The sequence below is a fragment of the Ranitomeya variabilis genome, chromosome 2, assembly GCF_051348905.1.
Source record: "Ranitomeya variabilis isolate aRanVar5 chromosome 2, aRanVar5.hap1, whole genome shotgun sequence".
NCBI classification, from domain to species: Eukaryota; Metazoa; Chordata; class Amphibia; order Anura; family Dendrobatidae; genus Ranitomeya; species Ranitomeya variabilis.
In genome coordinates this window covers 291,860,660-291,886,015 of record NC_135233.1, presented here as the reverse complement: position 1 = coordinate 291,886,015, position 25,356 = coordinate 291,860,660, and the positions used below count along the sequence as shown (strand labels likewise).

The 25,356-nt window shown below is 43.0% G+C and overlaps 1 protein-coding gene across 5 annotated transcripts in view; it reads left to right on the top strand.

The window, feature by feature from the left end:
* Positions 1–25,356, top strand: part of TENM1 (teneurin transmembrane protein 1) — a 1,288,567-nt gene that overhangs the window by 976,528 nt on the left and 286,683 nt on the right. For all 5 annotated transcript variants that reach the window (XM_077285119.1, XM_077285117.1, XM_077285116.1 and 2 more), the window contains 2 exons: positions 12,651–12,867; positions 21,332–21,451. In XM_077285119.1, the coding sequence (XP_077141234.1) occupies positions 12,651–12,867; positions 21,332–21,451 (337 nt within the window). The remainder of the gene's footprint in view (positions 1–12,650; positions 12,868–21,331; positions 21,452–25,356) is intronic.

Sequence of the window (25,356 nt, the reverse complement as noted above, 5' to 3'; positions counted from 1 at the left end):
ATGAATTAGGCGCATCTTATTCCAATGGTCATATTCTTTAAGACTGGGGTGAAAAATGTTAGTTTTAATGGATATCTGTCACTAATTTTTTGCCCCCTAATCTGAGAGCAGCAGTGTAGAAACAGCGACCCTAATTCCAGCGATGTATCACTAACTAGGCTGCGTGTTACTGTAGAATAGAATATATGTACAGTAAGCTACACAAGCACTGTACTAATTATATATGTCTCTGACCTCTTTATATCTATCTATTCTATGTGTATGTATCTCCTCTATTTTTACTGTACACGGCAGATGAATTGCCGGCTTTTCAAAGGACATCGGTGTGTAGAAATCGGATGGCACTCGCATGATCTGAGTGCCGTGAGATTTTTTTTCTCGCACCCATTGACTTACTGTCACGAGGAGACTAGGTGGGCAAGAGCTAATAACCCGGGCCCCTGCAATTTCCCTCAGACTAGGGAAATCCTGACTGACCCTCTACCTGGAGTTTACACTGATGGTGTGCATGTCCAGGCCTCGAACCTCACCCTGTCTCCTGTTTCAACCCTAGGCTGAAACCTTCGCCCACCACCCAGTGAAGAGGTAATATTCCAATACCCACAGTTAGAACAGACAAGGATAACGGAAAATATACACCACGCCGCAGTCACTCAGGAATACACTATAAATGTGCAGGGCAAAAGAAATACAAATATAGGAAGGAGTAAATAAGACAAAGGAAAATACACCACCAGCAACGAATCTCCAACTATCAGCTCACCACTCCGGACCGAGATAACAATACACAAGACAGAAGCTATAATCGGCGACGCCCAATGTTCAGGAGAACTATTTAAAGGCAATGGGCATGGCCCAGCTTCCAATCCGAGCATCAGGTAAATTAAACCCGGAACAGCTAGATAAAATCTAGCCGATGCCAATGAGCACATAGTGGTCAAAAGCGGAATTACCGCTGTCTGTCGAACGACCTGGTCTGAACAGCGTCCGACATGACAGTACCCCGCCTTCTACGAGGGACCCCAGGGCCCTCACGGCTTATAGGACCCGGCTTGTCTGGATGGCGACGATGAAAAAACCTGACCAACCGATCCACATGAATGTCCGAGGCTGGTACCCAGGACCTCTCCTCAGGCCCATAACCACGCCAGTGTACCAAGTACTGTAAAGTGCAGCACACTACACGAGAGTCAACCACCTTGGAGACTTCAAATTCCAAATTACCATCCACCAAGACTGGAGGTGGCATAGGCGCCGCGTCCACAGAACCCACCACCTTCTTTAGAAGAGACCTGTGGAACACGTTGTGTATCTTATACACCGTAGGGAGCTCCAATCGGTACGCTACTGGGTTAATGACGGTGGTGACCCTAAATGGACCAATAAACCGTGGACCCAATTTAAGGGACGGTATTTTGAGTCTTATGTTTTTTGTGGATAACCACACCCAGTCATCCACACTCAGGTCCGGACCTGGCACACGCCTACTGTCAGCCACACATTTATACCTAGCACCCACACTCAACAGGCGCTGTTTAACTCTCCTCCAGACTGATGACAATTGTGCTCCTAACTGGTCCTCCTCCGGAACGCCGGAAGAGCCCCTCTGACTCAAAGTACAAAATTGTGGATGTAGCCCGTAAACACAAAAAAACGGAGACTCCCCAGATGACTCCTGGCGGTGATTATTGATGGCAAACTCAGCCAAAGGAAGAAAGGTAGACCACTCCTCCTGGTTATCAGAGACAAAGCAGCGTAGGTACTGTTCGAAATTTTGGTTCATACGCTCAGTCTGACCATTTGACTGAGGATGAAACACCGAAGAATGAGACAACTTGATCCCCAGCCGTGAGCAAAATGCTTTCCAAAATTTTGTCACAAACAGAGACCCCCTATCAGACATGATGTCAGACGGAACCCCATGAAGTCTGACCACCTCCTGCACAAATACCTGAGCCAGAGTCTTAGCGTTAGGCAACGAAGGCAAAGACACAAAGTGCGACATTTTTGAAAACCGATCAACAATCACCAAGATGACCGTGTTTCCAGCTGATGAGGGCAAATCAGTGATGAAATCCATGGAGATTTCCGTCCATGGTTTACTAGGTACCTCAAGAGGAAGTAGTGTGCCAACAGGACGGGAGCGGGGCGTCTTAGCCCTAGCGCACGTGGTACAAGCTGACACGTATGAGACCACGTCCTGTCGGATCTTGGGCCACCAAAACCGACATGACACCAACTCCAAGGTACCTCTAACTCCTGGGTGGCCAGCCAGGACAGCATCATGATGCTCCGCCAAAACCTTTAAGCGGAGATGAAGCGGTACAAAAGATTTGTTGATGGGAAGCTCAGATGGTACCTCCTCCTGAGCCTCGGCAATCTCAGCCTCAACCTTGGTAGTGAGAGCCGAAACCACAACACCCTTTTGGAGGATGGGTACTGGATCCTCCCGAGGTTCTCCCCCTGGAAAACACCTGGACAGAGCATCCGCCTTAGTGTTTTTAGACCCTGGTCTGTAAGTGGCAACAAAATTGAACCGCGTGAAAAACAATGCCCAGCGAGCCTGCCTGGGGGACAGACGCTTGGCTAACTCCAAATACAGCAGATTCTTATGATCGGTAATAACAGTAACCTGATGGACCGACCCCTCCAAGAAGTGTCACCATTCCTCAAAGGCCAACTTAATTGCCAACAACTCCCTGTTGCCGATATCGTAGTTACGTTCGGCGGACGACAGTTTCTTGGAGAAATAGGCGCACGGACGCAAACCACTCAAAGATGAGCCTTGAGATAGTACCGCCCCCACACCAACCTCAGACGCATCGACTTCCACAACAAAAGGTTTTGATACGTCTGGCTGCACAAGAATGGGGGCTGAAACAAAACTGTTCTTAAGAAATTCAAATGCGCGCACAGCAACCTCAGGCCAAACGGAGAAATTGGTACCCTTTTTAGTCATGTCAGTTAGCGGTTTAGCAATGATGGAAAAATCCTTGATAAATTTCCTATAGTAGTTAGAAAACCCAAGGAACCGCTGAAGTGCTTTCAGGTTATCAGGACGTTCCCAATGCAGCACCGCTTGCACCTTAGCGGCGTCCCTTTTAAAACCAGAAGCAGACACAATATAACCCAAGAAAGGCAACTCTTGAACAGAAAATACACATTTCTCAAGTTTAGCATACAGCTTATTCTCTCTGAGAAGCTGTAACACCTGCCTGACATGATCTAAATGAGCATCACGGTCGCAAGAATATATGAGAATGTCATCTAGGCACACGATAACGAATTTCCCCAAAACATGCGAGAACACATCATTAAGGAAATGTTGGAACACTGCCGGTGCGTTAGTCAACCCAAATGGCATCACCAAATTTTCAAAATGACCCTCAGGCGTATTAAAAGCCGTCTTCCACTCATCACCTTAACGGACTCTTATGAGGTTGTACGCCCCCCTGAGGTCAAGCTTGGTAAACCACTTAGCACCTGCCACCTGGTTGAACAAATCTGGTATCAGTGGCATAGGGTATGGATCACGAACCGTAATCTGGTTCAACTCCCTGAAATCCAAACACGGGCGTAATCCACCATCTTTCTTCTTCACGAAGAAAAACCCTGCTGCCACAGGCGAGGATGACGGCCTGATGTGCCCTTTGCTCAAACTTTCAGCAATGTAATCTTTTAACGCTTGTCTCTCCGGACCGGAGATGTTAAACATCCTTGCTTTAGGCAATTTGGCCCCTGGTTTAAACTTGATAGAACAGTTATAGGGACGATGTGGCGGCAACTCTGAACAACCCTTCTCAGAGAACACATCCACAAAATCCAGAAGTGACTCCGGAACGCTTGAAGTCACAGCAGCCACACATGTGGCCAGGCAATTCTCCTGGCAGAACTCGCTACACTGAATTATGTCCTGAGTTTTCCAGTCAATTACCGGGTTGTGCATAGACAACCAAGGAAAACCCAAAACCACCTGAGCAGGAAGATTCCTGAGCACCTTACATGTAACTGGCTCGGAATGTAGAACCCCAATGTGGAGTTTCACCTCAGCCACAAATTCAGTAATCTCCCCCTGAGAGAGAGGAGCAGCATTGATGGTGACCACGCGGATAGGATGAGGCAGTTTTTCAATCCTAAAACCTGCTGTGCGCACAAACTCCTCATCAATGAGATTTGTGGCTGAACCACTATCCACAAAAACAGTGATTGGCAGCTCACTGCCAGCGATAAAAACCTTAGCAGGGAGCATGCATTGAGAAACCACCATGGAGGATATACATAAGCTCAGATTGGTCTCCTCCACACCCTCTGAGCTTAGAAGTTTTCCGCCGTTGCGTTTTTCTTAGACAGCAGAGGACAGATGTTAATAAAATGACCAGTTTTACCGCAGTAAAAACAGGCTCCCTGCTTCCTGAGCTCAGGGGCTCGACGCTTCACATGTGACACCCCTGAGATTTGCATAGGCTCCGTGGGCTCACCTGCAGCAACCTCTCGTGAATCTAAACCCTCTCCCATAGGCGGTGTCTCATGCTCCCCCTTTCGCAAACGGTGATCAATGCGGACAACCAGACTCATAGCGGAATCTAGAGAAGCAGGAGTCTCGTACATCAGAATGGCTTTTTTAACCCTTCCAGAAATCCCATGTATAAACTGACTCCGCAATGCTGGATCATTCCATTGTGTATCGATCGCCCAGCGACGAAATTCTGAACAGTAATCCTCTGCAACTCGCTGCCCCTGGCGAATAGTGCGTATCTTAGATTCTGCTAGAGCCATTCTGTCAGATTCATCGTAAATTTTTTCAAGAGAGGAAAAAACACTCTCCACAGAGTCAAATGCAGCAGAATCAGATGGCAAAGAAAACGCCCATTCTTGGGGATTCCCGCTTAACAATGACAACACCAGGCCCACACGCTGAGCCTCATTACCCGAGGAGATCGGGCGCATACGGAAATATAGTTTGCAAGCTTCACGAAAAGAAACAAATTAACTGCGTTCCCCAGCAAATTTTTCAGGCAAAGGAAATTTAGGCTCAGCAACTCTACCTGTCACTCCAGTTTGCACATTAGTTACTACTAGTCCCTGTTGCTGTACTGCCCCCCTCAACTCAGTGACCTGTAGGGACAGCGCCTCCAACTGGCGCGTTATGGAAGTCATGGGATCCATGACAAAACAAAAAAAAAAAGGAAACCCCTTTTTTTGTTGTTGTTGTTGGGCCGATTATAATGTCACGAGGAGACTAGGTGGGCAAGAGCTAATAACCCGGGCCCCTGCAATTTCCCTCAGACTAGGGAAATCCTGACTGACCCTCTACCTGGAGTTTACACTGATGGTGTGCATGTCCAGGCCTCGAACCTCACCCTGTCTCCTGTTTCAACCCTAGGCTGAAACCTCCGCCCACCACCCAGTGAGGAGGTAAAACACCAATACCCACAGTTAGCACAGACAAGGATAACGGAAAATATACACCACGTCGCAGTCACTCAGGAATACACTATAAATGTGCAGGGCAAAATAAATACAAATATAGGAAGGAGTAAATAAGACAAAGGAAAATACACCACCAGCAACGAATCTCCAACTATCAGCTCACCACTCCAGACCGAGATAACAACGCACAAGAAAGAAGCTATAATCGGCGACGCCCAATGTTCAGGAGAACTATTTAAAGGCAATGGGCATGGCCCAGCTTCCAATCCGAGCATCAGGTAAATTAACCCCGGAACAGCTAGATAAAATCTAGCCGATGCCAATGAGCACATAGTGGTCAAAAGCGGAATTACCGCTGTCTGTCGAACGACCTGGTCTGAACAGCGTCCGACATGACACTTACATAGGTGAGTCCCATGTGAGATGCGAGGACAATTGTAGAATGCGGCAATTTTTATCTCAGTCTGATTTCAGCTGAGAAAAAAAATCGTAGAAGATCAGTGACTCATAGATTAACATTGGTCAGAGTGCAAGCCGATTTTTTTATCGGATTTCACTCGTCCATTTTCCTCGCAGATGAGTATGAGCCCTTAGAATTGGAGCATGAAACTCCTGGGCTGCAATAGCTATCACCTACCATGTGCAATTTATACAACTAAAGCCTATTTACATGGGAAAGGAGCACCAGAGCCTTGGAGGAATGTCTACCTCCGCTCCCATGGGATCCACCTTAAGCCATTTTGTAATGAATCCAAAATTCCGTAAAGAGAAAAAAAAACACAATCACATTTTAAATGTGAAATATAGAATACTAGATGGTGGCCCGATTCTAACGTATCGGGTATTCTAGAATATGCATGTCCATGTAGTATATTGCCCAGCCACTGCCCAGTGACATATTATATTGCACAGCCACGTAGTATATTGCCCAGTGACGTAGTATATTGCCCAGCCACGTAGCATACAGCACAGAGCCACGTATTATATTGCCCAGTCACGTAGTATATTGCCCAGCCACGTAGTATATTGCCCAGTTACGTAGTATATTGCCCAGTGACGTAGTATATTGCCCAGTGACATAGTATACAGCACAGAGCCACGTAGTATATTGCCCAGCCATGTAGTATACTGGCCAGTCACGTAGTATATTTCCCAGCTACGTAGTATATTGCCCAGCCACGTATGTCACAGGTTAAAAAATAAAAAATAAACATATACTCACCTTCCGAGGGCCCCTTGTAGTCCTGTCGCCTGTGTGCGGTGCACGCGGCAGCTTCTGGTCCCAGGGTTGGTATGAGCGCAGGACCTGTGATGACGTCACGGTCACATAACCGTGATGTCATGGCAGGTCCTTCTCGCATAGCATCCTTAGCACCGGAACCTGCAGGCGCGAGTGCATCGTCGGACTACGGACGGTGAGAATAGCAGGTTTTTTGTTTTTTTATTATTTTTAACATTAGATCTTTTTACTATTGATGCTGCATAGGCAGCATCAATAATAAAAACTTGGTCACACAGGGTTAATAGCGGCGGTAACGGAGTGCGTAACCTGCGGCATAACGCGGTCCGTTACCGCTGGCATTAACCCTGTGTGAGCAGTGACTGACTGACTGGAGGGGAGTATGTGGGCACCGGGCACTGACTGCAGGGGAGTAGGGAGGGACTAATCAGACTGTGCCCATCGCTGATTGGTCGCGGCAGCCATGACAGGCAGCTGGCGAGACCAATCAGCGACGCGGGATTTCCGTGATGGAAGTTGCCGACAGAAAGATGGAAGTACCTCTTAGACAATTATATATATAGATATATATTGTATCAGAAAACCAATTTATATTTTCCTATACCGGATATATTTCACATTGTGATTGGTGAACATCACCTATGTATTTTCCTTAATGCTGTTACAAAACATCACGGGACTCATCATATTTCAATGACAAATTTTCACTGCCTGAGTACAGCAAATTCTTCCTTTAAGATGACTTCAGTACTTTCATCTCCTTAATGCTTATAAATCATTTTGGGTTTGTCTGTCTCCAGCCAGATGGTGTGATTCAGTAAGGCTAAGGAATGTGCTGAACAGTAGATCCGCATTTTAATGGAGTTGAGTCCTAGGCTGTTCCTCACGTGAAAATATGGTCTTTTCATATTAACATATCTTTAAAGCAAAGTTCAAGCTGTCATTGCGAAAAGGAAGGGAAGATTTCCAATCTGATTTGTTTGATTGTGTCAACTCTTTACAACTAAAAGTGTAATGTTAGGAAGAGGCTGATACAGAAATGTGAAATTCATATGATTTCTACTGAAATTAAGGCTCCTAGCATTTATTGAAGATCCCTTTGAACTTCCATATAAAAGAATGTTTGACTTGCACTAATGGAGACTCTCAGCCATGCCCAGGATTCATTCCTTACTTGAATAAATTCATTTGAAATCTCTCAATTATACATTTTCTTCACGCATTTTGTGATACTTTCTACACTCCCACTACTTTGGACAATCTTTCACGAAAAAGCTCCAAGGATGATGATGAGCTGCTCACAGGATGTCCTGCTCTGGAAACCCCCAACGGGTTCAGCTGGAATCTATGAAGGACACAGGGACTAAGTGTATATCGCAATAAATGAAGAGGGTCAGAGTGATATTCATGGCCTGCATTGGTGATAGAGATTAAGGAAATGTTTTGGGCTAACCAGGTCTGGTGTCCATTTTGATACTCCATGGCAGCCGGACAATAATAGTGTGGACTTCTTCAGTGACCTGGTATCTTAGGTGCCTCTTGCAGTTACTAGTCCTTACATTGTCATGACGCTGGACCAGGTGGTACAAATCTTTTTGCTTATGTCTAACTTGCATGGCTCAAATACACTGGATGCTCTTGAGCAAGAACAAGACTTGGAATTCTGTCATCGTATACTATAGAAAGTCCCTTTAAGGGGAACATGAAATTTTAAAGCATGCATGCTCTTAAATAGGAAACTGTATTATATGGAGCCTGACTGGGATTTCTGTTTTGGAATAAGAAATAACATCAAATGATACTGAAGAGGAAAAGGAACTAAAAAAGAGGTCTTCTATGTGACAATGCAAGGGGACAGGCAATTTCAACAAAACTTTTGTTAGTTTGAATCGGTGGGTTATAACTTGATACGTTGAGAATGGGTTTATGATGAATATTGCCAGAATTGCACAAAATATGCATCAATTGTGATTTTTTTTTTTACATAGCTATGTATAATCTCTTTATAAACATCTGTCTTCCTCGGAGCCAGCTGTCATGTTTAATGTACACTTTTATTGAAACCATTACTGGTATATGATGGAAAGACAATTAGTTGATAACACCTGCTACTACCAGATCTTATATTAGCTGTGTTTTCTTATTGTTGAAGAACATGGAAGCATAATCCCATTGGTGAACATCATTCATTTAATTAACACACTAAATATACTTTTCATTAACAGGTGTTGTCTAATGCAGAACTTCTTACATATGTTATGTACATACACATTGGATCACCGACCCAAATTCAGAACTCTTGAGTACATGCAGGACATTAAAATGGAGTTACTATATTACTTATCAATCCATAAATTATTATCAGCTCAGTGGGGGGAGGCTTTGGATATGCCAGCAATATCAGATTGTTGGGGCCAAACACTTGGCACCCTCAATAGTCAACTATTTACAGCTCTGGCAAGTAGTGAACCCCACCAAACTGATATTCATCGCCAGTGATTGTGTCTCCATATTGTTAAATTGCTTTTGTACATTGCTGCTATATATTAACATTTCCAAAGTCTTAATGATTGCTACCTATGTGAAAAGGGCTGTAAAGTAAGCACAACACACAAAAGAGGAGGAGATAGAATCTGCAGGGGCAGGTCCCTCTTCTCCCCCTTCCATGTCTTTTATTGGATCTAAATATTTACATTAAATATTTTTTGGGTGGGATTGTGCAAACAAAATATTTCTGAACATTTACAGAAAGGCTAAAGACCAGTGAAGGCTAACCACTGGAGAGTACGGCAACATGTCCCCATATATGATAAAAAGATATCTTTATTTAATAAAAATAAAAATAAAAAAATGACAAGAAAATGGAACAATGTAAATGTGCACATACCAAGATACATATGTTTTGACATAGAGGAAGAAATATAAAAAATCTTATGTATATATGAAAAACAATTTTACAAATGGCAGTTTAAAGGTAAAAATCCAAAAATACCCCCCCCCCCCCAATTTTTTAAAAAAAAGTCACCTATAAAATTCCAAAAGTATAATCAAATCAAATGTGAGCTTCCTTAAAAGCATATTAAAAGTGCATTGTGCTAAAAAGTTCCATCAGATAAAAATAGGGGGATATACCTTTAAGAGCCGCAAGGTCTCGATAACACGCACCCCGACGCACGTTTCAGAAGCAAGTTCATTTTTATATCTTTTTATCACATATTCTCTGTCTGAATGTTTTTTGGCTTTGCCATGTTTTAGAATTTTAATTAGTCTTCTCCTTTGAGTTGTTTCTACTCTCTTTACAGTACACTACGGTGATTTTATGGTAATCGATTATATGTATAGATTTGAATCATTTATAAATATATAATTCCATAGGGTGTTACTGTTGTGTTTATGGAAAAACATTGTAACATTTTATGAAAATTCACATTGACAATTTGTACATCCCGAAAACTCTGTTATTGATGAAATGTATTTAAAGTGAATCTGTCACCAGGTTTTTGCTACCTCATCTAAGAGCCATACAAGGTAGGAAAAGAGTCCCTGCTTCCAGTGATGCGTCACTTAGTTTACTAGGTGCAGCAGTTCGGACACAGAGTTTTTAGATCCAGCATGAAGCAAAGCTCAGAAGCTAACCCCACCAACAGCAGGCTCTGTGTACATTGTCTATTGACAGTGAGCTGCTTATCACAGGAGGGGGTGTGGTCAGACAACTTGACACAAAGCAGCTAGTCCCAGCAATGATAATGTCCTAGTGATAAAACCTTCATTGTAAGTAAACAGCACACAGCCTGAGTGACACATTGTTGAATTCAGTGTTTTAACCCCTATCTCATGCTATCCTCAAACTGCGTACAAAAAACTGCTGATAGATTCCCTTTAAAAGATATGGACAACTTTGGGCACTATTTTCTTTTACTTTAAGACATTCATTTTTTGTCTAGAAAAAAATCACAGTTTCATTTAAGATGTAAGACTGTTTGGTTTCTACAGCTTCTATATGTATCGCAATACACAGGAAACTGCACAATAGGTTAAAGTGTTGTCCACTCATTAAAAAAACCAAAAACATTACAAGTGGGCCTAGGGTGATCAGAAAAATAAATTTACCAAACTGTTGCTGTTCTTCCATACTTCACACTGTGTCCCCCTGGTCTCCTGCAGGAGTCATCACGTGACTGCTGTATCCAATCAGCAGCCCCGAGCACCGGTAACCTTTCCATTCCATCCAAGCCAGAAAAAAACAAATTTGGCTGTGGGAGTCACGTGGCAGACCCGCCGGAATGTGAAGCCAGGAAATTGGCGCAGGATACAGTGCCGATTTTGGAGGAATTGCACCACCCAGTAGTTGTTTGTTTTGTTTTTTCAATTTTTCTATCACTATGAACCAAGTTATAATATATTTTAAGTCCTTTGTGATATATGATGTATATTTACATCTTATGTCGTGTCCCAGTCTTTGATGCAGTCTTACACACTGAGCCCACATCTTTTTCAGCACATGATGGCTGATTTAATGAACCATCATGTGCCTCTAAGAGATGTGGGTGTTAACCTGTTAGATCCCACTGTCAATCTCTGACAGCAGCATTTAATAGGCACCAATAGGAGCATACACCATTCCACGTTTCCATCGGTGCATCCGTGACGTGATCGCAGAGCGCCTATAGGATGTCATGACAGCCAATGGTCTGTTGATGGCCCTCCTTGTCTGTCATTATGATACTCTTGTGAAATCTGTCACATGAAAAAAACTGATGTAACATGTACTGTGAACATGGACAATCCCCCTGAGGAAGGTATAACTACCGAAACGTGCGTCGGGGAGGGCGCACGGACCCCGGATACATCTCACCCGCTCTTGCCACTAAAAAGGTAATGGACTTTGGTGACTGTTTTTTAAGACCCGGTTTCTTGGGTCGTTGCTTATAGATGCAAGATGATACTTTTTAGCAGTTGCAGCAAGGTGGCTTTAACTAGAGGCACTTCTATCCTCTGTTGATTATTTCTACATGGATGGGTTTGTGTTTCCTGGCTCCGTGTGCCCTTGGTATGCTTTTTGTGGTGTCTATGCTCTCCTGCAGCACCTAACGTCACCTGTATTGTATTAATGTGATGTATATTTATTTATTTTTCTACAATTGTTGTTAAATAATAAAATTCAAACTTTTTATACATCGTTGTTTGGGCGTATGGTCGTTTTTTTTGGGTCCTTGAGACCCATAATCTCCCTTTGTGAACATGGACATGTATAGAGGGCCATACTGTAAGCACCAAAAACTGCAAACTACTCGGCTGGTCTTCAGCACTCTCATTAGAATAAATGGAACAACAGCGCACATGATCAACCACCTCTTCAATCAGAGTCCCAGTTCTCGGGATCAATAGGGACCATGGCAGTCAGGTCTCCGGTGATCAGAAAGTTATCCTTATAGATAAGGGATAACTTTCAAATACCCCTTTAACTGAGAGCAAATCAGCTGAGATGATCATTCAAGACAAAAGAGAGAGGAGTTACAGACTAACGGATTCACTTTTACCTCATTTGCAGTCTATGTATTGTGATACACAGAGGCTGTAGAAGACAAACACTGTAATATTTTTAACAAAACCTTGATTTTAAGCCAAAAAGAAATGAAAGGGAAAAAATGCCCTCCAGAGGCATGTTTCTATGTATTTAAGCTATTTTATATGTTCACAAGTGACATTATTTAAGATATTTAAGTTTTGGATGATACGTTTCTCTTGTATGTACATTGTGAAATGATCTGCCTTCTCTTGTACATTGGCATGTGGTTTCCCGATTCACCACTTTAAAGTCCTTTCAATCATTTTACACTTTTCTATGTTGACACCAGCCTCTTTGCAGGTCAACCTCTTCTTTTAGCCTTCATTAGCATTTCTACTTTCCCATTGCCCTGTGAGACTAAATCTCAGTAGACTTTCATTGGCTGATGTATGGTAATTTTATCTATTACAGATGGTCTGACAGATTGTGTGGATCCTGATTGCTGCCAACAAGGCAATTGCTTTTCCAGTCCTCTCTGTCAAGGTTCACCTGACCCATTAGACCTCATCCAGCAAAGCCAACCACCCTTCTCCCAGCATCCTCCAAGACTTTTCTATGACCGCATTAGATTCCTTATAGGCAAAGACAGCACTCATAAAATTCCTGGAGAAATGAGCCTTGACAGCAGGTTAGTATGGGATTTAATTCACATGACATCATCAGAACTTAATGAACTCGTAAAACCCGACAAGCAGGTTATCTCTGACTTACCAACCCAAACATATCATTTCAATGAACTCCGTTATACTTTCTTCTTTATTACATCAATTTCCTACAATTGTTTAATAATATATCTAACACCATAAATTAATCGAATCATAGTATTAAAATTAGATATGTGCACAGAATTATTATTAAGATTTGCAATGTGAGTCTTGTAACACCTGGTTATTCACAGCACTATTTCACAGCTCTATAGAGAGAATTTAGACTGCAAAAATTGTGAAAATTTAAGTAAATGTCAATGGATTCAATTCAGAGCAGCCAAACCACCAGGCAACAAAAGTTGAGTTGAATGGCAGCCGGTTACGCAGGTCTCTCTACTCAAGTCTTTGATACTGATGAAGACAGACAAAATTTGTGTTGCCGATCTTGGGTGTCTTTGGTGGCTTAGACTTTATTGGAGCGGGTGGGTGCATGCGAGACCTGTGGCACCAGTCAACTCTTCGAGTCCAATGGATGTTTCTCACTCATCAAATGCCACTCTGTGCAAGCTCGGAAGGTCCCCCCCACAAGGTCCAAAGCAGCATCAAAATCCCAAAAAATCTGAGGCACCAGAAAATTCTCATGAAGATAAAATATAACTTTTAATCTGCCTTTAAAAGCCTATAGCAGTGGTTACAATCGAGGTCGATGGAAAAAAATTGACTTTTGGCCATAATAGGCCTTATTTGAGACAAAATTAGAAGTTTTTGAAACTTGATTTTTTGAAACTTGTAATTTTAGCTTGAAAAAGGACTATGATGGCTGAAACCGCTTTTTTTCATCTACCTCAATTGTAACCACTGCCATATGCTTTTAAAGACAGAATAAAGGTTATATTTTATCCCTTTGAGAAGTTTCTGGTGCCTCAGATTTTTGGGATTTTGACCACTCAACTCTTCCTATAACCATGGAAATTGGGGAACACCAATGCCCGGTTCAATGACTGCCACGATGATGGGACACGTATAAATCTGATGGTAGGTAGGTAGGTGATAACTTCTTGCTGGAATACACCTTTAAATCCAATTTTTGCTGACATTATTACACATTTTGCTTTCTATTCTGTGCAGTCATGTGCACATAAGTTGCAATATGTTTTATTTATCAGCAATGGCCAATCCCCCCACACAACGCACGGCAATGTACAGAGTAAATACTGAAGCAAATGATACTTCTATTACATTTACAATTATAATTCATATCAATGCGCTCGGCACTGTCCTGTTTAGTGTTCATGTCTTACGCTGGAAGACAGTGCATAAATAATACCGTACACATACAGAATAAAACAGCAGTACTATTCAGCATAGAGTTTAATCTTTAACTGGAAAGGTGATCCAGTATATAAACTGTAATATAGCGCACAGCATCAGAATAGTCTATTTTACATAATCGCCAGAGGAAGAAATCAATGGCGAGAAGAAATGTTGCTTATGCAATGCAAATAAATACATTTAAAGCGCAGTAGATAGCAATTTGCTTTAATGCAGATGCACATAGAATAAGATATCTTACACATCTAAGGAAGGTTGTAATTCGGCATAGAATGTAAAATATGAGATCCAAGGCAGGTCTGTGTTCACAAGGCATGAATGATGGCAAATAAAATAAATGCATCAAGGAGCACCAAGATAATGCAAAGAATAATGATGGCGGTGATGGATTTATCACAAGAACTTGGGCTTTGCATTATAGGTGGAATATTAAACAGTGCATGGAAACAGGGAGCAAAACAGATGAGCCAGGGCATAAAATAATGCATGGATTATGTATAGTGTTGAGCACTCCGATGCTGCAAGTATCGGGTATCGGCCGATACTTGCTGTATCGGAATTCCGATACCGGGATTCCGATACTCTTGTGGTATCGGGTATCGGGTATCGGAACAACATTAATGTTAAAATGTGTAAAATAGAGAATTAAAATAAAAAATATCGCTATACTCACCTGTCCGACGCAGCCGGGACCTCAGCGCAGGAACCGGCAGCGTTGTTTGTTTAAAATTCCCGCTTTTACATGGTTACGCGAAGTCCCGGCTTGTGATTGGTCAGGGCGGCCATGTTGCCGGGCCGTGGACCAATCACAGCAAGCCGTGACGAAAATACGTCACGGCTTGCTGTGATTGGTCCGCGTCCCGGCAACATGGCCGCCATTAACCAATCACAAGCCGTGACGTCACGGGAGGCTGGAAACGCGCTCATTTTAAAAAGGGCGCGTGTCCAGCCTCCCGTGACGTCACGGCTTGTGATTGGTTGCGTCGCGGTCAACCAATCACAAGCCGGGAGGCTGGACACGCGCCCATTTCAAAATGAGCGCGTCCAGCCTCCCGGCTTGTGATTGGTTGATCGCGGCGCAACCAATCACAAGCCGTGACGTCACGGGAGGCTGGACACGCGCCCATTTCAAAATGAGCGCGTCCAGCCTCCCGGCTTGTGATTGGTTGATCGCGGCGCAACCAATCACAAGCCGTGACGTCACGGGAGGCTGGACACGCGCCCATTTTAAAATGAGCGCGTGTCCAGCCTCCCGTGACGTCCCGGCTTGTGATTGGTCAGGGCGGCCATATTGCCGGGACGCGGACCAATCACAGCAAGCCGTGACGTAATTTCGTCACGGCTTGCTGTGATTGGTCCGCGTCCCGGCAACATGGCCGACCTGACCAATCACAAGCCGGGAATTCACGTAACCAAGTAATAGCGCGATTTTTAAACAAACAACGCTGCCGGTTCCCTCGCTGAAGTCCCGGCTGCGTCGGACAGGTGAGTATAGCGATATTTTTTATTTTAATTCTTTCTTTTACACATTTATATGGTTCCCAGGGCCTGAAGGAGAGTTTCCTCTCCTTCAGACCCTGGGAACCATCAGGGATACCGTCCGATACATGAGTCCCATTGACTTGTATTGGTATCGGGTATCGGTATCGGATTGGATTCCGATACTGTGACGGTATCGGCCGATACTTTCCGATACCGATACTTTCAAGTATCGGACGGTATCGCTCAACACTAATTATGTATACAGGTTCACCGCGTGTTCCTAGGCGCCAAAGGTTATTGTACATAGTCACATCTGTAGACTTCAGACAAGCAGGAAAACAGTGCTTAGAATAAATCTGAGCGTATATACAGTCATTCCTGCAAGAAATTCATAGTTTAGCAGTTTGGAACCCCATCAAGGTTATATTCTAAGTCCAATGGTTAGAAGGTCCTGGAATCAATAAAAAACGAATTTAATATATATGAGAAAACATTACAGTCTAACACATATATGAGAAGATTTCAGCTTCATTGAACTAAGTGTTAAGACGGTTGTTAAATTCAGCTTTGAGACATTCACTGGTGTATAGAGGTGTTATCTTTTCATATCTGACAGATAATGGCAGAATAATTATCTCCTAGAACTCCCACTCTTGGCGCTGCTTTGCTTCTCAATTGTATTGCTGCTGACTGCAATACCAAGGTAATTCATCAGAGACAATGGAAGTGAGGGGTGATCAGAATTTTATGTTAAATGTATGTGCATTTACCTATCTTCCTTGACTTGTTATGCAGGAATTGATCTTGTCTTTTAGTTTTTCAATGCTTTTTGTAATTATGTTTATTAAGTATAAGTCATTCTACATTCAGTACATAAATCTCTATTTTGAAATATAAGTCAGGGTCTGAACATGAAGTAGGTAAGGAGGCAATTACCTAAGGAGCCAATTGGGGGAATGCACTTTATGGATTTAAAGAGAAAAAAAGTTATTTTTTTCTTTTTAACAGTCAATGTTTTTAAATATAGATACCAGTTACCAGGATTCTTCTGGAAAAGAAGGTCTCCTGAACTACCAGAAAAACAATCACATCTCTGATGCTGCTAAAGTATCATGAAACTTCTTGGAAATCAATGCTCTCATTAGTTTTGTGCACTTGATATAGTGATGTTCCATCATCAGATACAGTCTTAGCATTAATCCTGATGTCACGGGATCACCTGGCGAGGTAAAGCCATAGTTCAGGGGAAAGGAGCTTGGACGAGAGTGGATGATGCAGCTGGACTTGCATGTAGATTAGCAAGGACCAGTGCAGTAGACTATGCAGAACAGTTGATGAGCAAGTGGAGCTGGAAGCATTAGATGCAGCTGAGACAGCTACATGGACTGAACATGGACAGGAGACAAGTATAGGCAAATAGGTATCTTGTTTTCAAACGTACAGTTGCAGTTGCACACAAGAACAATATAAATGTATAGAAAAACTGGTAACTTGCTTGCCAAGATGTGGTTACATCCAGGAATAGCATAGATGTGTAAGCAAACTAGTAACTTGCTTGCAGAGAATGTGGCTACCCAAAGGATTAGCAGCGATGTATAGGCAAACAAGCACCTTGCATGCAGAGATGCAGTTATACATAGAAATAGCGAATATGGATAGTATCAGTATAGCAGAGATGAACTTGTTAACATAAATTGACATTGAAGATCAGAGGAATTGCTAGACTGAGATAAGAAGTAGTACACGGTTGCTGGATTGCAGACAGACAAAAAAATATAAGACATCTAGATGAACCAAGGTTAAATAGAAGATGAGGCTAATTCAAGAAAAAGTACCTGGTAACAGGATGCTAAACTTCCCGAATACTCAAGCAGTGAGTAGCTGCCAGAGTTGGCATTAAAGGCCTAAGACGATGATATCAGCAGTGCTTGTAGGTCTTCCAATGTAACTCTGCACAGACTAACACCAAAGGAGCAAAACATAGGGGGAAGAAGCAAAACCCAGTCCTGGAGCTGAGACAGGTATATAACACTCACTTTCAGGTGATGTGAAAAAGGAGTGGAGGAGGAGTGAAAGACTTTTGGAGGGACAGGTTCAGAAAATATGCTATTTTGCTGGATTCTATCCATTAAAGAGTGCAATCTTCTTTGTTATTCCATACCTTTTCTTTTTACAGTATACTGACATAAAAAAGTCATACGGAGGCCAGACTGGAAAATCAAATAAACAGGAATTGTAATAATACTCCCCATTATCTTACCTTGTCTGTCCCAATAGTTCTGACAGCATTGTCAGTCTCAGATAATATTCACGAACCAGAAGTTAATAGACTGCCAACTAAACAGTCTGCAGAAAAAGGATGACCAACTACATTTCCTCTGTCTGTCCTATTGTATTGTGTAATTGCTCCTGACAATGAAATATAGAGTAGGAGCCTCAAAGATTGAACTTTAATGTAAACCAACCCAAAGCTGAGATACAATTTATCGTAAAGAAATGTAACATAGGAATTAGTGTTTCAGTGTGTTAGCAGTGGTTATCATTCTGCAAGAAATATGATCAGCTGCAGCATTATTTTACAGCTAGCGCATTTCTCCAATATGAGATCTAACAGAATAGCTTGCTATAGACTGCTCTTTGAATTACCTAGCATCAAAAATCCTCCAGTGCAATTATTTCTGCACAAAATGTAGATTGTAAGAGGTCATGCATCCTGTAAAGTTCTGTATGAGAAGACATAATACCCAGGGTGTATTTAATGTGAACGTAATAGTAAAATGATGTTGGTTCCAGTCCTCAGGGAAATCTAACCAGATCTTCTCTACAGGATGGAATTCTGCCTGTAAGGGCGAATTATAGGATGTAATCAGATAAGATTTGTAAGGTAACAGAATGCAGATTTTGTTAGATTAGACAATTTCTGTCTGTGGGGCGTCTGTCGGAAAGCCTTCAAGCATATCATAGAATTTCTCCGATTTCCTTTACCGGACTTCATGTTCCATTGTAATTGCTTGAATGAGTATTACACATGAATATGTTGGGCAGCACGGTGGCTCAGTGGTTAGCAGCGCTGGGGTCCTGGGTTCAAATCCCACCAAAGACAAAATCTGCAAGGAGTTTGCATCTTCTCCCCAAGTGTTTGTGTGGGTTTCCTCAATACTCCAAAGACATACTGATAGATTGGGAGTCCCATTGGGGACAGCGATGACAATGTCTCTAAAGTGCTGTGGAACGTTAGCACTATATAAGCAAAGCATAATAATAAATACCGTATTTTCCGGCGTATAAGACGACTGGGCGTATAAGACGACCCCCCAACTTTACCAGTTAAAAAATAAAATCTTCTTAAAAGTTGGGGGTCTTCTTATACACCGTATGTCGTCTTATAGGGCCGGTGAATATGTGCCTTTTGGGGGGGGGGGGGGAGTGATCCTGATGAGGACGAGGGGGCGTCTCACAGGAAAGTGAGTATCCCCCATTACCTTATCATAGCGATGCAGCGTGGGGTCTCTGTGCTGGGAGCGGTGGCTGCTGTGCTGTGCTGTGCTGTGGCGGCTCCTCTTCTGCAGTGTGGGGCCTCTGGTGCTGTGGGGCGGTGGCGGCGGCGTATCTTCATGCAGTCGGGGCTCCTCCGGCATCTCAAAGACTGGAAGCCCCGCCGGCAACTCCATCGGTACAATGCGGTCAGGTGGCCTCCGGGAAAATGGCCGCTGCTCAGATTCAGATCTCGTCCCGAGATCTCGGGAGACGAGATCTGAATCTGAGCAGCGGCCATTTTCCCGGAGGCAGCTCAATAGGTGCGATGCGGTGGCCCGGCCGCTGGGGGCTGCGCATGCTCAGATTCAGATCTCGTCCCGAAATCTCGGGACACGAGATCTGAATCTAAGCAGCGGCCATTTTCCCGGAGGCCAGCGCATTGTACCGATGGAGTTGCCGGCGGGGCTTCCAGGCTGAGATGCCGGAGGAGCCCTGACTGCATGAAGATACACCGCCGCCACCACCGCCCCACAGCACCAGAGGCCCCACACTGCAGAAGAGGAGCCGCCACAGCACAGCAGCCACCGCTCCCAGCACAGAGACCCCACGCTGCAGCGCTATGATAAGGTAATGGGGGATACTCACTTTCCTGTGAGACGCCCCCTCGTCATCAGGACCACTCCCCCCCCCACCCACCATATACACCGGCGTACAAGGCGATTCCCGGCGTACAAGACGACCCCCGACTTTTAAGAAGATTTTCAGGGGTTAAAAAGTCGTCTTGTACGCCGGAAAATACGGTATGTTAAATAAACACATGCATATTTTTTTACCTTGTTTTTTACAGCTTACCCAAAAGTCCTTTATCTGGTCTTTTGTAATCAAACACCTTTAATTAAGTTAGCCATGATGATTTTTTTTCTACTGAGGCACTGAAAAAGGGAATAGGTGAAAAACTATTTCCTATAACATAAGCAATTTTCCCTTCAAACATCAAATCCTGTGGGCCTTGTCTTATGGTTGAGGACTAAACCTTCTCCTGCTTGATCACTGCGATAAATTTACAGTAGCCGTGGGGTTGAAACAGGACCTTTCATTTTCCTCTTTTTACCTTGTTCCTCCCCTAATATATATTTCCTTAACCCCCATTCCTAATTTTTACTTTCTCTCCCTCCTTACCCATGTGTATACACCTTTAAAAAACCCAATAAAAATGATTGAAAACAAAACCGGACCGATCAGCATTAATTTATGTTGCTTGGTCATTATCAATTTAATCCAAAAGATTTTTACCTGCAGTTATTTTCTGAAGGCCCGCCACAATCTAGATGAAACCCATCATTTTTTGTGGGTTAGGAAGTAGTGGATGATGAGTCAAACAGACCGCAGACAAACTTGGCGAATATATCAATTAGATGAACTGTCATGCAGACTGAAAGTCTGTAACCTGGGCTTTAAATAACAAATATCAAATTCAAGACCCCCCTTATTTTTCCATTGACTGGAACAGAAATAGTTCATATATCATCTGCTTAAAAGGAATCCGTCAACTGTTTTTTGCTATATAATTTGACAGTTGCAAAATGTAGAGATAGAGATCCTGATTCCAATGATGTGTCACTTAGTTAACTGGGTGCAGCAGTTATAATAGAAGCACAATTTTCTTCTGCAGATCCAGCAGAGCTCAGTTGTTGAGCTGTGTTTAATCCCCCACACTGCAGCTTCCAGTGTACATTGTATAGTGACACAGAGCTGCTAATCAGTGCTGGGGTGAGGTTGGACTAGGAGGCACAAGGCCAGTCGTCTTCTAGCGATAATCTCCTGCTGATAAAAACACTTATTGTATTGAAAGAGCCCAGTAAGTGACAAATCCCTGTAATCCGGGTCTCTGCTCCTTCATTATGGTGCTCTCAGATTACATAGCAAAAACCTGGTGACAGTGGCGAACATACTAGTGGGGCAGCCGTACAGGGGCACATGAGGTAAGATGGATGACTTGTGCATTATATGTTGTATTACTGCAAAGGGCCCTTACACTGTTTTTGCACAAGGGCCCAGACCCTCTTCTGTCTGTGCCTAACACTTCTGCTCAATATCTATAGAATTGATCGAATTTGGCAATAATTTGGCAATAATTCCCCTTCTTTCTTTTAGTCGCTCCTGTGTAGTTCGAGGTCAAGTACTAGCCGTGGACGGGACACCATTGGTAGGTGTCAATGTCAGTTTTGTGCATCACAACGACTATGGATATACAATCAGTCGTCAAGATGGAAGGTACAATTGTTCTTAGCCATTTTTCAATTAATACTGAACATCTTAAAATAACATCTTAAAATTATATACATTTTATACTACTTGTCAACAGTTTTGCTCTCTCCAAAGTAATAAATCTGGAAGTACAGAACCACTTATGAAAGGCAGAGGAAAGTTTTGCAAGTCGACCTCATTCATCAAGTTCATTTTAGGATCTGTGTAAAAAGTTGACCCACAAAAACTTCACTAATAGCCTGCTGCAACACAAATTAATTTAGTTGCATTATTTGCCTAAAATAGCATTATTTCAAAGTCCAGACTATATACTTTTTAATTTTACTTATCAAACACTTATCATTTATCTCAGGTTACATCTGTCCCTCAATCAGAAGCAGACATTAGAGTAATGATATCTTTTTTGTGTGTGTCATTTCGGTAAATTTGTAGATATTTATTACACTTGTTTAAACATACATGGTGACTATTTCTTCAAAATAAAAATGGGGTTCCCCTTTCTAGAATATTGGCATTTTATTTTTTTTCTCACATTTATTGTAGTCATATGGAATAGGGTTTATACACACTTCTCAAAAAAATAAAGGGAACACTCAAATAACACATCCTAGATATCACTGAATGAAATATTCCAGTTGCAAATCTTTATTCATTCCATAGTGGAATGCGTTGAGAACAATAAAACATAAAAATGATCAATGTAAATCAAAATTAATATCCCATGCAGGTCTAGATTTGAAATGATACTCAAAAACAAAGTGGAAAATCAAATTACAGGCTGATCCAACTTCAGTGGAAATGCCTCAAGACAATGGAATGATGCTCAGTAGTGTGTGGCCTCCATGTTCCTGCATGACCTACCTACAACACCTGGGCATATTCCTGATGAGGCGGTGGATGGTCTCCTGAGGGATCTCTTCCCAGACCTGGACTAAAGCATCCGCCAACTCCTGGACAGTCTGTGGTGCAACGTGACGTTGGTGGATGGTACAAGAAATGATGTCCCAGATGTGTTCAATTGGATTCAGGTCTGGGGAATGGGCGGGCCAGTCCATAGCTTCAATGCCTTCATCTTGCAGGAACTGCTGACACACTCCAGCCACATTAGGTCTGACATTGTCCTGCATTAGGAGGAACCCAGGGCCAACTGCACCAGTATATGGTCTCACAAGGGGTATGAGGATCTCATCTCAGTACCTAATGGCAGTCAGGCTACCTCTGGCAAGCACATGGAGGGCTGTACAGCCCTCCAAAGAAATGCCACCCCACACCATTACTGACCCACTGCCAAACCGGTCATGCTGAAGGATGTTGCAGGCAGCAGATCGCTCTGCACGGCGTCTCCAGAATCTGTCACGTCTGTCACATGTGCTCAGTGTGAATCTGCTTTCATCTGTGAAGAGCACAGGGCACCAGTAGCGAATTTGCCAATCCTGGTGTTCTGTGGCAAATGCCAAGCGTTCTGCACGGTTTTGGGCTGTGAGCACAACCCCATCTGTGGACGTCGGGCACTCAGACCATCCTCATGGAGTTGGTTTCTAACCGTTTGTGTAGATACATGCACATTTGTGGCCTACTGGTGCTCATTTTGCAGGGCTCTGGCAGTGCTCCTCCTGTTCCTCCTTGCACAAAGGATGAGGTAGCAGTCCTGCTGCTGGGTTGTTACCCTCCTACGGCCCCCTTCACATCTCCTAGTGTACTTGCCTGTCTCCTGGTACCACCTCCAGCCTCTGGACACTACGCTGACAAACACAGCAAACCTTGCCACAGCTCGCATTGATGTGCCATCCTGGATGAGCTGCGCTACCTGAGCCACTTGTGTGGGTTGTAGAGTCCGTCTCATGCTACCATGAGTGTAAAAGCACAACCAACATTCAAAAGTGACCAAAACATCAGCCAGAAAGCATTGGTACTGAGATGTGGTCTGTGGTCCCCACCTGCTGAACTACTCCTTTATTGAGTGGCTTGATAGTTGCCAATTTCCATCTGTTGTGTATTCCATTTGCACAACAGCATGTGAAATTGATTGTCAAACAGTGTTGCTTCCTAAGTGGACAGTTTGATTTCACAGAAGTTTGATTTACTTGGAGTTATATTCTGTTGTCTAAGTGTTCCCTTTATTTTTTGAGCAGTGTATATGAAAGCACTTTATGTATTTAGAAGAGACAGCAATTGATATGTACCTTAAAAGGATGTTCTAGTACCTAAAATGTCCTTTCTAAATATTTGTCTTTATATCCTAACAGCTTTTGTAATTAGCTTTATTATACAATACCCTACACTTCTCCCTATCCTGTTAATCCGTAAATGTGTTTTGTCTACTTCACTTCCTGTGACCTTTCATTTCAGGGGAATCTCAAACAAGACATCACAGTAGGCTGGGGCTGCACTCACTTTTGTGTAGCATCTACCACCTCTCCTGAAACAGGATGTCAACAGCAGCGCTGCGGTCACTTACTACAGTATCTTGCATCTGCACCATCTGAAGATGTCATGGATTCAGGGTGATGGATGCTATTGGAGAGGTGAGCGCAGCACTGGCACTTTGTTGTTATCTCCACGACTGCATCTTCTGTGAAATAAGATGTCATCAGGGGGTGGAGATAGCAGCAGTGAATGACACCAGTGCCAACCCACAGCTTCTAACACTGCCCTAAAACAAATGATCATCAGGGAACAGCACTGGTGACACTCACTGCTTCAATCACTGCCCCATGACCATGTTTTAATCACAATTACAAGATGCAGTGAAGATAGAAGCAGAGTGCCGGCGCTGTGCTCACTGCTCATGTCTCCCACAGCTTCTATCACCCAGCATCAAGAACATCTTCAGAGGGCAGCTATGCCAGAAACTGTAGTAAGTGCAGTATTGCCTCCTGATAACATCCTGTTCCAGTAGGGGCAATTGACACCATGGGGAGTGAGTACAGCCCCAGCCTCCTGTGACATCATGCTTGTGACTCCTCTCAATTGAAATGTCACAGGAAGTGAAGTAAAAAACCCATTTGGGGATTAGCTAGAGAGGGAGAAGTATAGGGTATGGTATGCTAAATCTAAATACAAAATTGGTTATGGTATATAGATGCATATTATAATAATTATTTTATTATAGTCAAATAAAAACTTATACTTACCATATGTATCAGTGCTGTTCTAGTGATGTCGGCGCGGGTTCTCCAGAGGTTTGTATGAAATTATGTCTTGTGTTCTCTGCAGCCAAAGAGCGGTTGCTAGTGTGCTGCTGTGCTCTCACTTTCTTTTGACATTCGAGGTTCATCCAAATGAAGTGACAACACAGCAACCCAATAGAACCCACCAATTTTATTTATGGCTCACATGGCGTAACAGTCATGATGGAATTGAGACCCGGTTCTGATATTGCTGAAAGTGCCACTACAGAAGATGCGTAAAAAGCATTTTTATTTTACATTAGGGAATTTAGCATTTAGGAAGCTGTTATCTGAATAGTGAACAAAACTTTTAACATGCAGTAGTAACACTTTCAAACGGTTATAATGGACCTCTTACTAAACAGTATAGATCATGTCTTGCCTTAGGGTGGATGGTGCCCTTTGCAGTATTTCCTAGTGCCTTCACCCTGAGAGTGTACCATACAGTACCCAAATATTATGATACAGTAATGATAACTTTATTATGTGATTTAATAACACCTGTGCAAAGATGTTGTTTCCCAAATAACACTAACCAATGGCTAAGCTGTCTAGCTTAGACAGCTGCAATATAGCTGCATCCCATTCCTCAAGTGTAGAATTTGGGTTGCAAGTATCAAAACTACTGCCACACCTCTAGGTAGTCTTCTATTCAAATAGCATTATAGATTATGTAGAGGATGTCTGCCTCTACATCATGCTGCTGTCAGATTGCAAAACAATAGCCTGCTCACATATTCT